The sequence below is a fragment of the Dipodomys ordii genome, unplaced genomic scaffold (genome assembly GCF_000151885.1).
Source record: "Dipodomys ordii isolate 6190 unplaced genomic scaffold, Dord_2.0 Scaffold153, whole genome shotgun sequence".
In the NCBI taxonomy this organism is placed as follows: Eukaryota; Metazoa; Chordata; class Mammalia; order Rodentia; family Heteromyidae; genus Dipodomys; species Dipodomys ordii.
This window is the reverse complement of record NW_012267369.1, coordinates 208,061-224,817: the sequence shown is the minus strand read 5'-3', so window position 1 is coordinate 224,817 and position 16,757 is coordinate 208,061. Positions and strand designations below refer to the sequence as shown.

At 44.1% G+C, this 16,757-nt stretch overlaps 1 protein-coding gene across 1 annotated transcript in view; it reads right to left on the bottom strand.

The window, feature by feature from the left end:
- The window catches only part of Chchd6 (coiled-coil-helix-coiled-coil-helix domain containing 6), a 219,521-nt gene that overhangs the window by 181,503 nt on the left and 21,261 nt on the right, over positions 1 to 16,757 (bottom strand). Inside the window, exons 2-4 of the mRNA XM_013032290.1 lie at positions 13,421 to 13,736; positions 7,982 to 8,051; positions 5,249 to 5,393 (exon numbers count right to left, since the gene is read on the bottom strand). Of these exons, the coding sequence (XP_012887744.1) occupies positions 5,249 to 5,393; positions 7,982 to 8,051; positions 13,421 to 13,736 (531 nt within the window). The remainder of the gene's footprint in view (positions 1 to 5,248; positions 5,394 to 7,981; positions 8,052 to 13,420; positions 13,737 to 16,757) is intronic.

Genomic DNA, 16,757 nt, shown 5'->3' with positions numbered 1-16,757 from the left:
CCTTGAGCTGAAGAGCTGACGGACAGCGCCCAGGCCCAGAGTTCAAGCCCCACGACCGACAAAAAAAAAAAAAAAGATACAGAAAGGGTAGTCAGCTCCTCGTCAGGTAGGAGCCCCAAGCTGAACCAGGCAGACCAGGGGTGGGGTCTCCTGCTTCTTCTGGGCACAAAGATTTGGCCCCAACTTCTTGCTTTTCCAGTAAAGACTTCTTACTGTGTGATGTTCAAAGAAGAAAACTCTCTCCTTGGCTCTTTTGAGGAGGAAACCCCTTCCCCAAACTCCCTATAGTGTCATTCTATGCTCATGTTTATACTGACCTCTGCCTTCCTGCCTGCCACACCCATCCCTGCCCTCCATTCCAGCCAAACACCCATCCTCCACAACCTCTGATCTGGGATCAGGGATCACCTATCTACAACATTTTTCCCCTCTTCTGCATGCAGCAAACTTTACTCATTCCTCAAGATCCAGAATGTGTGTCCTGTCCTCTCAGATGCCTTTCCCACCCCCCAAGAAAATCAAATGGCACCACCTTTACCTCCGCTATATCTTCCTATCTCTCTGTTGTGGTACATACAGCACCATCTTGTCACTGCTGAGAAGGTTTAACTCTTCCAATAAACACATCTGCTCAAGGACATCAGCTACATCTTATTTACTTCCATTTACTAGAAAACTAACTTAGTGCCTAACATATAATAGGTACATAGAGAATATTATATATGAAGAAATGAAAGTTTTTGCTTTCTATCAGGTACACTGAAATCTCATATACCTAATAATACCTGTCAGTAAAGCAACAGGCAAGGCTGTTACTTACTCTTACTACACTAAAGCTTCCTCCAGGCCTTTACTACTCTTCCAACCATTGGTTGTTATGAAGTAAGGAGGCCAGGTCTGGCCAGCATCATATTGGCCACATGGTAGATGGTAGGGTCTGGCATCGTCTTCTTCCTGGGGAAAGAAAACCCCCTGCCCATCACCTGCCTCCCAGGTAATGAGCATGGCTGGATCCTTGGAGGCAGAGGCAGATATGTGGTTGATAGGTTATTGAATCTATCAGTCCAATGCCTGGGACTGAGAATTTCCTGAGGATCTGCCCCCTGCGCCAACCTATTTAGGCCCGGACCAGCCTAGCCACTAGGATACCATGCCACGTATGTCTCTGTGATCGTGTCCTGTGTCCTGTCCTCTGGCTCATCTCTGGTCATCATGGAGTCCCAATTCAGCTCTCCATTGAAGCTCAATTGGCTTGCTGGTCTTGTTTTTGTTCTTTCTTTCCTCTTTAGCATGTTTCCTAGCAGTGTTATGTGTATTTGGGGGCTGCAGGCCTTTGTAACAACGGGCAGCCTGCAGCCTGTTAACTGTATAATAAAGACTCCACTATTATATATTTTAAAATGTGGCTTTTGGAATGATTCACCTTACAATAGTTAAAGCTCTATGCATCAGAAGACTCAGGTCACCAAACCACTGTGTTCTTTCCTATTTCTACTCAGAATGTTTCATCTGAACTCTAACCCTCCTCCATCAATTCAGAGAGAGCAGAGGTCACCTAGGTCTGAATGACACTCAGCAGAACTGGGGCAGAACCAATCTGTAAGGAACAAGAAACAGGCATAAACACACATACAACAGCTAAGTACTGCTACACTAAATGAGAAATGGTCATACTTTTGTCATCAAAAATAGGTTATAAAAATGATTACCTTTCCTGATCATTAGTTTTATATATTTTCCCCAAAATGAGCTAAATCATTTGCTCATACGGAAGAGGATTAAAAATCAATATTACAAAAGTCAGAGGACAACAGAGAGGGGAGAGGAGGCCATGAAATGTCAAGTGGCACTCAGTAGAATCAGAAGGAAATCTTCCAGATGAGGTCCAAGGATGTGGGGGTTTGGACACTGCATCAGAGAAGGCACCAAGGAAGAGAGGCAGCCGGCTCATCCCGTTAGCCATACACTAGGCCCCAGTGCTAAGAGGACATGCTCAGATCCATACGCCTTCACACCGCCAACCCTCCAGGGCTCTGCCCAGCAGGCTGCCAATTGCTTGCCCTTGTATTACCACCCTGAATGTGGAAGACTCTAATAGGAAAGGAAAGTCCCTAAGCCTGTTCAGATTCTTCTCCTCATTATATTCCTCTTATTTAAATGATCCAAAGTTAGAATTAAAAAGCACTTGTCAAGCCAGGTGCTGGTGGCTCACGCCTGTCATCCTAGCTACTGAGGAGGCTGAGATCTAAGGATCGAGGTTCAAAGCCAGCCCAGGCAGGAAAGGCCGTGAGACTCTTATCTCCAATAAACCACCAGAAAACCGGAAGTGGCGCTGTAGCTCAAGTGGTAGAGCGCTCGCCTTGAGCTGAAGAGCTGAGGGACAGCGCCCAGGCACAGAGTTCAAGCCCCACGACCAACCAAAAATAATAATAATAATAAAAATAAAATAAAATAATAAAAAAATAAAAGCACTTGTCAGACATACCAATTCAAAGGTAGCCACTTCCTGTAGAAGGGATGGTAACAGCATCCACCCAGGTTCTAGACGTCTACCTACGTGTGCTCACATACAGAACTTCACTGGGAAGTGGCCACAGGGCTCCATAGTCACCCATGGCAGCACCTCCTGCAGGTGAGGCCTCACACATCAGAGACCCACACCAGCCTCCTAAAGCAAAAGCAGTCATGCTGGCAGTTGTCAGGAGCATCTTGGAGGTATAAGAGACAATAGGAAGGGTCTCTGCTGCCCTCTTAAGCTGCTACGAATAGGCTGCCCTGGCCTCCCACCTGACCTCTGCTCTCACCCACACTGGAGGGCCCCAGGCAAGGGTTTCCCTGCTGAATGTAGGACCTGTGCCCAGATGCAGCTACCATAATGGAAGACCAGCAGTGGGACACAATCCTCAGAGACTATATATAATAAGGAAGTAGCAAAGCTCCTGAAAGAAAATTGGAATCCCAACTGTTGAGAGAAAAACACATCAGTCAGAAACGGGAATGCCATAAACGTTGAAACTTGCTTCACTAGTTCTCAGAATTCTAGCTCAGAGAAGGCATTATTCATAGGAATCTAAGAGAGGAAAATTCAGTAAGGATGCATTTTCTTTATTCTAATGTCATCCTTTGTTTTTTTTTTTAAACCTACACATCTGCACCAAGGGTCATCTAAGTTCCCTCCTACTTTTCCAGCAAAGTTCTTCCACCAGAGACAGTCTCAAGAAGGAAGACTTAGCCTTCTCCCTTTGCAGGTGCAGGGAAGGGAAGCTGTGATTTCCTTTTCACTGTAATTAACACATTCCAGGTGAGAATGAAAAGACAGAATACCTGTAGGCTGTGATTTTCCATCTCTAGATGACTTTTCCTGCTCATCCAAATTAATTAACCCTTCCTCTCCAGGATGAGAGTCCTTTGGTCATTAGGCGGCCTATGGAGAGGTGGTACCCTACCTGACCTTCAAAAACTAACACAAGAACTAACACCATGTCCTGAGGGCCCCTTGATTCTCATTACATCAACTGCCTCCTCACCAGGAAGCTATAAGGTTCTAAAAGCACAAGACAGACCACATACTCACTCCCATCCTTACAAACTTTTAAAAATCCTCTACTGCTTCTGAATCACTATGCCCTACCTTGTGAACTAGCTCTGCAAGGTATTTAAAGCCATCTATAACCTGGCCACAAACCTTGTTCTCCTCTCTCTATGTTCCACCACTGTCTCAGTCAACAGCTGTTTCCTTGGTTGGGAGACTACACATCTTTCAGGGCTGAGGGTAAATGCCCTCTCTAGCCCACCAACAGCTTTCTGCATTCCCACAACACCTCATCTTTGCTGTCATTTAATAGTGTCTGCAACTAATTTGACCTTGTTCAAAATTCCTGACTTAAAGTTATCTCTTCCATCCTGAGGGCTAGAAGCCTAAGTATTTATACTTGCATGGAACCAATTTAAGCCAGCAGTTTTGTTTTTTGTTTGTTTGTTTTTCTGGTCTGATGCTGGGACTCAAATTCAGTACCTGACAACTTAATTTACTGGCTAGTACTCTACCATTTGAGCCGCCCCTCCAACCTTAAACCAGCATTTCTTATAAACCCTCTGCGTGCTCTGAACATCTGCACAGTCATCAAATTGATGCGCCAAGGCCTGTACTCAGCCACCATGTCCCCTTCCTATCCTCACGTCATCCTCTCCTCCCTTCCAGGCACACCATGCTGTTTCAGGCCTCAAAGGCCACAGCCTCTGAAGCATATGTCACTAGATGCTGTTAACAGCCATTCCTTCCTGACTGCCATCAGTCCCGAGTCTGTCTGATGTCCTCTCTCCCTACAATGGATTGCCAGTGGACTGGCTCAGCAATTGCCACTTAACACAATTCAGGCCAATAGTATGAAAGAGGAATTCTGCTGATGAGCTCTGGGAAGACTGTCCTTGCTAGCAGAGACACAGGAGCTGATGGCCTTTTTTTTGTTGCTGAGTGCTGTGATTCTGAGCTTGTGTACAGACTGACACAACAGTGGTTAACAGAGAGGAAGGAAGATGAGGATGCTGGTGAACCACTTAACTGGTTCACCTTTGGTTGCTCCTAGACTTTTCATGTTAGGAAATAAACTCTGCACTTAAGCAGAAAGAATTGTGACTAATAGCTCCAATCAATTAGATGTATTAATAACAGTAACAGCAGTTAATAGCATACTTCCATGATTTGTCAAACACGTGCTAAGCTATGGATAGATATTATCTCTGATCCCCAGGGCAAATCTACATGAAAGCACAGATAAGGTGCTAAAACTGGTAAGGAGGGAGCTAGAATTTGCACCTGGGTTGCCTACCTCTGAAAATAATGCTCTCTGTGCTGTGTATTTCATGGTCTTGAATCTCAATCCTCTCTCCTCACACTGTCCTGGCACAAACAACACTCTAGCCCTTATAACTGTGAAGTTTCAGAAAAGAATGAGGCTGTCAAATGATCTGATTCCCTTACTATAGAAACTCAAGAACCACAGGAAGGAAAACACATGCAAAGGTAGTAAAGTCATCAGGGATAAAGTCAGGGCTGGAAGAATCCAAGCTCCTGATTCCTAGGAAGACATCTTTTCCACCAACATGAAGCTGAGTACATCCAGTGGCAACTGGGTACATCTAGTGGCAACTGGAACCACCAAGACTTCTGGCAAGTCAAGTTCCAGGGCCTGACCTCTACCTCCAATAGTTTTACACAAACTGTCAGACCAGCTTGGGCTGTACTCACCAGGCGCACAGAATGCCTCTTGTCACGATTAGTGTCACTTGCCCCTGGAGACAGTGGGGCCTTCAAGAGCTTCGAGGCTGCCTCTCTTTCCCTCTTCACCACCTGGAACAGCTCATCCTGGACTGCAGCCTGCTCCTCTTTGAACCTAGGCCAGAGGAGAGAGAAAAGTAAATGCAGACAGCATGGCTGGAAGCACACTGGCAGTAAAAAGTCTGTATGTTCACTTCAGTTAGCCAAGTGAAATTGGGACTGTGGAACAACTGAACTCTGAGGCTGGCCTCTGGCTGGCCAGGAAAGGAAAAAGGCTAAGGAACTGCTTGTCCATCATCTAACCACTAAGATCAGCCTCCTGACAGCAGCAAAGGCCAGGGAATAGTGGCACTTTCTCAGCTAAGAAACACAGATCAGGCACAAAGTAGAGTTGGCCACCAGTCAAGGATGCTAGCACCATATGTCCTGTGAGAGTCTCCGAGCAGGGACTGATTCTCATGGGAGCCACTCCCGCAGGAGGATGACAGAGGGGAAGCTTCACTTTCCTTTGCCTCCATTTGAAAAACTACAGGTAGCAGTCCTGTGTTTTAAACATTTAGCTCTTCATTCTAAATATGCTCCTATCTTGGACCTATTTCTGATTATTCTGCCTCATAAAAGCTATGTAGAGAAAAAAATACTAGTAATAAGATATTCTTAGCAGTATTACCTGTTATACTAAAGAAAATGAAAGCAACCTAAATATTCAACAATCAAAGTCAAGTTATCAAAAATAAAGCATAACCAATAACAATGGTGTATTATAGCACCAATGATAAATACATTTAAGCCAGGCTCATGTCTGTAATTCTAGCTACTCAGGAGGCTGAGATCTGAGGATTGTGGCTCAACACCAGCCCAGGCAGAGAAGTCCATGAGATTGTTATCTCCAATTAACCACCAAACAGCTGGAAGTGGAGCTGTGGTTCAGTGGTACAAAAAAACTCAGGGAGGGCTGGGAAGGTGGCTCAGTGGTAGGGCGCTTGCCTTGCATGCCTGAGGCCCTGGGTTCGATTCCTTAGCACCACATAAGCAAAAAGAAAAAAGCTGGAAGTGGCTTTGTGGCTCAAGCGGTAGAGCGCGAGTCTTGAGCTGAAGAGCTGAGGGACAGCGCCCAGGCCCAGAGTTCAGGCCCCATGACCGGACACACAAAAAAAAAAAAAGCTCAGGGATAGCCCCAGGACCAGCACCAAAAAAAAGAAAGAAAGAAGGAAGGAAGGAAGGAGGAAAAAAAGAAAAGAATCTTAAAAAATACATTCAATGACTTATCTAAAGGTTGAATCTAAAAAATAAGAGTCAACAATATGTTTAGCCACAGAAATATTTATAAATCAGATGTAACTAATGTAATAGAATTATAATAGTAAGAGAAAATAGCAAGCCACAAAATCACAAGGGAGAGAAGGTATGTGAAAGAGACGTTTCAAATTATCAACATTGGCTGAACTGAGATAATGAGTCTATGGGGGATTTTCTATCCATTTTACGTATTTTCAAAATTTTTCATTAACTCATGTTACTTTAACATTTTTTAAATGTTTAGAAGATAATCAGAAGGGGGAATAATTATTCCTAGAGAGAGCTCTTAGGGTTATGGAAGATAAACTCTGAGAATGTCAGCTAACCTTCCAGAGGAGCAAACCCTCAACTGTGGCTGACACTGAGCCTTGTAGGCTTCATCTGTAGCCCTCTGACCACACAAGAGAACTCCATCAAGAATGCTGATAAAGTCAACAGTCACTGAGAACTCAGTATGTAGATACTACACTTACACTCTTTATGTGCATCAGGTGATCTATTCATGACAAGATTCTAACTGAAGTAGTTTTCTTCTTAGCCCTTCTTAAGTTCAGATGATAACCGGTGAGTTACAGAATCAAGAAGCCACCTCTCTGCACTAACCATTCTTCTACATGTTTTCAGGGGACAGAAAAAAGGTCCCACTTCAGAACTGTGGCTAACTCTCAGGATCGTTGCCTAATGGGAAGTCACCATCAGTTAGAAATGAGAGGGTTCTACTGTCTTACCCCTCTAAAACACACACCTACTGGTCTATCGCTGCACAGACAGGCTAGCCAGTTGGTTATTCTGTTCTAACTTCTAAAAGAGGTTCTTAAGAACCCATTTTTAAAACCAACCATAGTGGAATAATCCCAGTGTTTGAACGTTTAAAGATCACAAGTTGGGGATTATCCTGAGCTATATATCAAGATCTGGTCTTAAAAACAAACAAAAATAACTCATTTTTAGAAATCAACTCCTCTGCTGAGCACCAGTGGCTCATACCTATAATCCTAGCTACTCAGAAGGCTGAGATCTAAGGATCATAGTTTGAAGCCAGGCCAGGCAAGAAAGTCCATGAGACTCTTATCTCCAATAACTACTCAAAAAAGCTGGAAGTGGCACTGTGGTTCAAGTGGTAGAGCACTATCCTTGAGCAAAAGCAGCTCAGGGACAGCACCCAGGCCCAGAGTTCAAGCCCCAGAACCAACAAAAAGAAAAAAAGAAAGAAATCAACTCCCCATACCCTTTTGGGTGTTTCTTCACCTTTAAACTAAAAATGGTGCTACTGGTACCATAGAACTGTCCTTCAACACAGACAAGATAAACCAGTGAGACAGGTCCCGCAGGGTTTCAGACTAGTGGAAGGGACCCAGGGAGGAATGAGGCTTTCAGTGGAACACAGTAGGCACTCAGGCTCACCTCTTGAACTCCTCGGTCACCTCTGAAGGATGCCGGAAACCACCAGGCTCTGACCTGGGCAGTTTGAATTCTGTAAAAGAAAGAGAAAAAGGGCCTGTCAGGAGCCCCAGGGCCAATCAAGGTACAGAACTCACCCAAACAGCAGCTCAGGATCATGCTCCCTCTGAAGACCACATCCTGCACAAAAATAGATAAATCTTCACAGGAGAGCAAGCTCCAAGGACAGGCCAATGAGGTCCCATGGTAGATGAGGAACAGATCTTTACTAAACTAATATGGAAGCCCAATGGACCCTAAGGCTCCTCTTGCCTGGAAGGAATCTATTTTGGACCATGACGCTTATGACACGGACTGGCAGCAGGCAAAACCACTTAAGTATAGTGTCACTCACTGGACAGTTACTTGGAATCTAGGTCACCTCCTAAACACAGACAGATATGGCTAAGGGAAACCACTGCTCTGCTTGGTGAGGAAGCCTTAGAGGTCTCAGTCTGGGCAGGAAGCAGCACTATGCAGATGCAGGTGGCTCCTTATACTGTTTCCTTTAGTTCCCACTACAGTTTGAATGTTCTCCCTCTCCAAAACTTATGATGAGATGTAATTGCTATCTTCATAGTATTAACAGTTGGGGCATTTGGGGAGTAATTAAGTTTAGATGAGACCATGTGACTTTATAAGAACAAGATAGATCTGAACTACCATGCTATGCCAACTCCATATAATGCCCTCTGCTACCAGGACTCTACCATACCCCAACAAAGCTCTCACCAAATGCAGCCCTTGATCTTGGGACTTCCTAGCATCCAAACTGTAAGAAAAAAAAATTTTAATAAATTCCCCAGTCTGGAAGTGATGCTGTGGCTCAAGTGGTAGAGCGCTCGCCTTGAGCTGAAGAGCGCAGGGACAGCGCCCAAGCTCAGAGTTGAAGCCACAAAATAAATAAATAAATAGATAAACAAATAAATAAATCCCACAGTCTGTAGTAGCAACAGAAAAGAGACTCAAACAGTATCCTATTCTTAGCTTTCTAGTACTGAGTGTTGCAAACATATGCTCCTTACACTTTGTTTCCTTTAGTTCTTACTATAGTTTGAATATTTTCACACGTTCACATATCCATCCAACCTGATTAAACTTCAACCTGTATTTTTTCTAGTATTACTGGGTTGTTTAAGTTTATCAACATTTTCATAATCACTAATCTGGGAACTTTTGAGCAAATTCAATGGGCTGTCACTTGGTGACAACGAAGGTTGTTTTTTTTTATTGTCTGTTTGTATGTTTGTTTACTATTGCCATCCCCTAGCTTCCTCCTCCCAAAACTTTGTTGGCCAAAGCTCAACACCTTTCTGTGGCCTTCTCTGATGCTGTATGCCTCCTGCGGTTCCCAACACAGCAGTAGTTATAACTGTACACAGTATTACAAAAGAACCCAATTCAACTCCCAGACCTGTCAAGAGTCCTGCCAGGGACATACATCCAAAAGTGGGCAGGCCACTCTCACTTTCTCATGTTTGGGTGGCTCTCAACTGAAACCGAGCAAACTAAAACAATAGCAACAGTATCAACAACAAAAACAAAAAAGAGAAAATCACTGCCAGAATTTTGTTCAGATGTTAACATTTCTCTTGCTCCTTGTGCCCTCCCTCTTTTCATGTCTCTCTCCCTCTGCTCTTTAAGGCAGGGTCTCACTATGTACCCGAGTATCACATAAAACTATGTTCATCCTACCTTAGCTTCTCTAATGTACCACCATGCCCAGCTAATGTGCTTTTATTTATTCATTTTTAAATTTATAATAGTTCATTGAGGTATAAATTACAGAATTTGCTTTTGCCTTTGATGTAACTGTCCTTTGTCGTAACAAAAATAACACAGTTACCCACAGTAGGGAAAGTGGCAGTAGTCCACACTATGTCCTTGCCTGTGGCACCTGCCGGCTTCCCTGTTTCCTTGGTAATGTACATTTCTTAGTCTATGTTTCTTAATTATTAGTGACTGTGAGATCTTGTCATAAACATCTAACCAGGCCAGGCGCTGGTAGCTCACATCTGTCATCCTAGCTACCCAAGAGGCTGAGATCTGAGGAGCAGGGTTCAAAGCTAGCCTGGGCAGGAAAGTCCGTGAGAATCATCTCCAATAAACAAGCAGTAAAAGCCCGAAGTGGCACTGTGGCTCAAGTGGTAGAGCACTACCCTTGAGCTGAAGAGCTGAGAGACAGCGCCCAGGCCTAGAGTTCAAGCCCCAGAACCAAAGGAAAAAAATAATAAATAAATAAATCTAACCAGATCTTATTAATCTTGCTTTCTTAAAGGTCTTTAGAACACATTGTAGACTGAGATTATAGAAAATGTAATGTTTTTCCTAGCTCACTATCCTTCCTTTATTTTTCCCATATTGTCTCTATTTTCTTATTGTCAAATTCCCACATTTCTTAGTTTAGTTTCTTGGCATACTGCTTAGAAAATCTTCCATATTGTATTTTAATGGCTTCAATTCTTATATCTGGGATATGGTATGAGATAAGATTTTAATTTTAACTTCTTTTCCTAACCCATTTCATCATTAAAATATTGCAAAAACAGATTTTAAAATTTAAAGATATCTTAAAATTAATCCATTTCAAGACAGCTCATTTATATTGAATCTTCTTCCACATTCAGAAACTCAAACTCACTCTGTCGGTCATTGTGCTATAAATAAAGCCAAATAACAAATGGCCATTATCCCTTTTAAACTGCTGCAACTTACCAAATTAAAGCAAACACTTCTTTTATCTCCCAAAGCTGAAACTAATGTAATATACCTTGGCAGTTCTCATTTCCTATCACTTCTCCTCACCCCTCACCAGTTAATCTACAGTTTATTTAAGCACATTGGATCAAGTTACATCCCTCTTGGTTTCACCTATCCATGGCTAGAAAGACCATAGACAGTAAGCCTTCTTAGTTAAGACAGAAATATTTTCAAGAATCTCACTCAGGGCCAGAGTATAGCCAACTGCAAATCAGAGAAAGCGAGCCAGAATGCCCTGGACAGTAGGTCTATCCCTACCACAGCACAAAGATTTTTTAAAATTTTTTTTTTTCATTTAGCCCATTTGAAGAGTGGGTCGGAATCCAGCTACTGACTGGACGATAGCCAAGGCCTGTGGGAAGCCCTGAGGCAGACATCACAGGACAAAGGCAGAGGTTTCATGCATGGCCAGAGCCTCCTGTCCTTCAGGACACAGCCAGGGTTCTCTGGCCGCTGAGTGGATGCATCTATGTGTTGCTCAATGCACATCACACCAAGGTCTCTCCATACGCTGGACATTGTATTCCAAAGATAACTGCTAGGTCTGCAAAGAAGCCAGGCTGCACCATTCCTCTGGGTCTCTGCTGCTACATTCACCTGTAAAATCCCATCTTTCACCATCCTTTTTCGAAATCCAGGCAGTTCCTGTGCTACCCCTAACCCCAAGTTTCTAGAATTGCATCACTACACAAAATCATAACCATCATAACCTACTTCGGTTTGCATCTGGTCCCTTAACCAGAGTTGTGCACTCTTGCATTCATAAATTAATCATTCCTTCCTTTGTACCACTAACTGTGTCATACAGTAAAATATTTGTGTTTAGCTAGTGAAGATGCACCTCCAGGGATGGACTTGTGAGTGCTCTAAGACAGAGGTCCTATCCACCCGCCCTGTGTCCTGGCATGAAACCTAAGACAAGATTCACAGATTGCATTCTGGAAGTGCTACTGGACAGAAAACAGCTCTTACCACCTAGCAGAGAACATTGGATGAAAAAAACACCATTGGGCTGGATGTGGTAGTGTGCACCTATACTCTCAGCTACTCAGGAGGCACAGCTAGGAGGATTATGGTTAAGGCCAAGCCTGGCAAAATGTCCATGAGACCCTACCTAAACCAATAAAAAGCTGATGTGGTCGTGTCTATCATCCTAGTTAGGCAAAAAGTATAAATAGAAAGTTCACCATACAAGGCTAACCTTGGGCAAAACCATGAGAACGTAATACAAATAAGGACTAGGAATGTGGCCAAAGTAGCAGAGCACCTGCCTAGCAAGCATCCTGAGATTAAACCCTATTACCACCAAGATAAGAAGAAAAAGACAGCACTCTGTAAGGCCACATGCATAACCAACACTACATACATGTTACTCCTGCTGTAGTTTATCTGAGGCGGTGACATAGCTCTCCCAGCCAGGAGATTCTTATGAGTAAGTATTTATTAAGTAGAACAGTAATTACTCCATGGACTGTAATACCTTAATATTTCCATCCTTAAGAGCCCCCTTTAGTAATTTCTTTGCTTGTTTTTTGTGGTTGCTATAGATAATTAGTTGGGGAAGAGCACAAGCTTCTGTATTTGTAACAGGTACAACAAAATAGGAAACAGCACAGGTGCTGGCTGCTGAGGGTGGGGGAGGAAGAGCCCCTAGAACCCCTATTGGAAGCCAAGTCAAGAGCAGGACCCCCTGACAAGGTTATGTCTGCTAAAGATGGCATCAAGGCCATTCATTCATTATTTGGCCCAGTTCTCATAGACCTCTCTTCCTTTTCTGCAACTGAACCCTCACTCATGCTAGGCAAGTGCTGTACCGTTTGAGCTATGCTGTCAGCACTTTTGCTTTTATTTTGAGATAGAGTCTCAGTATCTTTGCCTAGGCTGGCTTTGAACTCACCATCTTCCCTCTCTGTCTCCCCAGTAGCTTGGATTATAGGCATGCCTCATTACATCTAGGTGCCTCACATTATAACGTGTACAGAGAACCTGAATCACAGTGAAAGGAAGCAACCTGCCCCCAAAGCCACACAAACACTGGCGGTACTGAGCCTCAAGTGTACCAGACAGTATCTGTCACGGATGGAAAGCCCCTCCCTCCTGGAAAGTGATTGCTTATGTTAGATCTTTAAAAAGAGATAGCCAAGTAAGAACAGCACCACGCATGTGGTATTCAGGTAAGGGGTAGGTTTATTTAGTAGACCTGCTGAGACCAGGACAGGTTTGCACTCCATGTGGCTAGGAAAGGCCTGGAAAAGACCTGAGAAAGAGAGAGAGCTGGGAAAAGAGGTGGGAAAGAGCTGGGAAAGAAGTGGGAAAGAGAAGAGAGCTGGGAAAGAGCTGAAAAGGAAAAGAGCTAAGAAAGAGCGTCTGGGCCTGGGCTAGGCCTTATCTAGGGTATGGGCGGAGAAAGATGTGGCCACATCAAATTCAGATGTGACCTCAGCGGATGCAGATGCGACCTCTTCCAGGTGTGCCAGTTGCCTAGGTAACGCAGGTACTGGGTGGAAACTTTGCTGCGAGGAGGGTGGAGTCTTCTCGCCATCCAGGAGCCGACCTTACAGCTTCCACCACCCAGAAGCAAACAGGTGTACATGCTTTATCCCTCTGCTCCCATTCTGCCCAGCACAGCTGCGCCCACTGTACCTTTCTGAGGGATTGTAAAGCTGCCTTCTGAGGGGCCACGTGTAGTAGGTAGACAAGTAGCAGGTGGATGAGTAGAGAGTGGAGGTGTAGGGGGCGAAGTCGCCGCAGGTGGAAGCGTAGTGGGTGGAGGCGGCATGGGTGGAGGCGCCATGGGTGGAAGTTCGGTGGGTGGAGGCTCGGTGGCTGGAGGCTCCGCGGGTGGAGGCGCCATGGGTGGGGGCGCGGTGGGTGGAGGCGCGGTGGGTGGAGCAACTGGCTGCTGCCCTTCTGAAGGCTCCCCAGAATCCTTCATGCGGTTGACCACACTTTCAGACAGCTAAGGGAAGAGACATTGGAACCAGAAGACAGGAAAAAGTTACATCACAGAAACCTCTGGAAATTAAGACCCCCCCCCTGCCCCTGTAAAATTCACACCCCAGATTTACTCAACGTTTCCTTAAAACCAATAATATACTCAAAACTTTTCATGTTGGCCCAATGCCTACCAGACAATCGTCAAACTCATCTGGGATGCCAAGCCTAGCCTCAGGTGTCCCACGGGCTCTGCGCCCTCACCTCTGGTCACTCTTCAACAGAAACCCTGTGACTGAATTCTCACTCTCCTGTGTGAGTGCTCTGAATGCACCCACACTGGCCTTCTAAACACACCAGCACAACCTCCCACCGCTGGTACATCACCACCAGTCTAATGCACCTTCCTTTAAGGGCAGCTTAGTGTGTCCTTCTCCAGGGAACTTCTCCATTGTAAGTGCAACTTGGTCCCTGCCTTCCCTTCAAGGCCTTTGCAAACAACTGCACAGGGACAGGCTGCCCTTCCCACTGAGCTACCCTTCCCGTTTGTAAACACCTTGCCAGCTACGCAGCCCTGGTCTCTATGCCCTCCAGCGCCACACAGAGCAGATAATCAAAACATTCCTTGACTCATTTCACCTTAGTTCCCCTAATGAAGATCAGATAAGCAAATGCTCACTCACTTTAGAGGAAGTAAACTAGGCATAAGGGTGTCATAAAACAGTTTACTGAAATAGAATGGCAAGCTAGCGATACATCCAGAATAAAAATCCTTAAGGTTCACTTCAGTAAATATTTATTTATTAAGTGTCTTATATGCACAAGAAATCCTAAAGCACAGGTGAGAGAAAGACATTAAAGATGACTTAAGATGAAAGACATGATCAGCACCTCTACTACCAGATACCTAAAAGAGAAAGGATCCCCTGTGTACATACAGGCATGGATTAAGGATGCTCACTGTGGTACTGGTAGAAATTTTTTTAAAAAATAAGCCTAGAAAATTATAAACATCCAACAATACTGACCTGATTAAAGAAATCATACTGCATCATTCTATGAAATACTATGCAGGAATTAGGAAAGAACAAAATAAGACATGTACACAAGCCGGGCGCCAGTGGCTCACACCTGTAATTCTAGCTACTCAGGAGGCTGAGATCTAGGGATTGTAGTTCAAAGCCAGCCCGGGCAGGAAAGTCTATGAGACTCTTATCTCAGAAAAAGCTAAAAGTGGTACATGTTGTTAGCCTTGAGCACAGAGAGGTTCAGGGACAGAGTCCAGGCCCTGAGTTCAAGCCCCAGGACCAGCAAAAAAAAAAAAAAAAAAAGACATACACATGACCAGGTATACAGATTACAGGTTATGATAAAATCACACAACTCTTAGTATAAATTTTGTTAAAATACGTAAACACCTATAAAACACCTATAGACCTCCAAACAAATCTAATGAATGTGAATATGCATATATCCACATTTACAAATGCAAAGATGAATCTGAGTTTTCACACCTATGCATACAAGCCTCCACAGGACCAGCTGAGCGGCAAAGCCCACAGGCTCCTTACCAGAGCTCACAGGGTTCCACGCAGCAAGTGGGGCAGAGGTAGCTGAGGCAGGACTTTTGCTTTGGGGCATTTTGAGTCAGTTCTTTTTATTTTATTTCCTCTGTATGCATATGTGCTTGTGCCTTGCAGGGTTTTTTAATCATAAACATTTCTTTTAGTAACTAAAGATAATAATAATAATTGGATCATTCTCGTTTTTAGGCTACAAACCAAATAGCTAATTCATGATACAGAACAGAAGACTAAAAACATATACCTGTATTAATAGAAGAGAAAATATCCATGGTCAATGGATTTTCTTTTTTGTTTGTTTGTTTGCCAGTCCTAGGGCTTGAACTCAGGACCTGGGCACTGTTCCTGAGCTTCTTTTGCTCAAGGCTAGCGCTCTACCACTTGAGCCACAGTGCCACTTCTGGCCATTTCTGTTTATGTGGTATTGAGAAATCAAACCCAAGGAGAGTGCTAGGAAAGCACTCTACTATAAGCCACATTCCCAGCCCTGTCAACTGATTTTCACCAGGAGTACTGCTATACATTGGCTATGGTTTGAGTTTGTCTCTTGGAGTGTTCCTGTGCGGGAAGCTGGTTCTTCAGTGTGGTGACACTGAGTGCTGATAGGACCTGTAAGAGACAGGGCCTAGTGGGAGGTCATCACTGACCCTCTTTGCTCTTTGCCTTACCCTCTGGTGGGGTGACTACCCTCTCTCTTTTCCTCTCTCTCATTTCCTGCCAACACCGTGGTACTACCTGCCATGAGGTGATGCAGCCAAGCTGGCACCATGCTGCTTGACTTCAGCCTCCAAAACTATGAGCTAAATAAGCCTAGAATGCAGGTGGTAAACTAATTCAACGGGGAAAGGATAAATAGTGTAAGGACAGCTGATATCCCCATGCCAAAGAGTAGTTGGGCCCTTCCATTATTTAACACAAAAAACCAAACTCAAAGCAGACCGGCAAACAAAATTAAGAAAACCTAAGGTACATAGATCTTAATGTCATTGGTTTGGCAATAAATTCTTAGACAGGACCCCCAAGTGAAAGCAACCAATGAAAAAAATAAATACACTGGATTTCATCAAAATTAAAGTTTTGCTTATCAAAAGATACAACCAAACAAGAATTCAACCCAGAGAAAGGAGAAACTGAATGAGAGTTTGTATGCAAGCTATATTATAAACTCCCTTAACTCATGATCAGAGAAAACTAGCTAGACGCTGAACATCAGGACTGGGTAAATGCCCTCAACAGCCCACATGCTGGAGGCTGGTTCCCCAGGGGGGCACTTCTGGGAGACAGTGGATCTGTTAGGAGGTAAGAGCCTAGTAGAAGGCCTTGTTATTAGAATATGCCCTCAAAGAGGTCATTAGGACCCCAGTCTCCTTTTTCTACTTGTTTTCTGGCTCTTGGTGAGTAGTTTTGTTCTACCATATATATGCCACTCCTGTCATAGGCCCAAAGCAATGAGACCAAAGAAT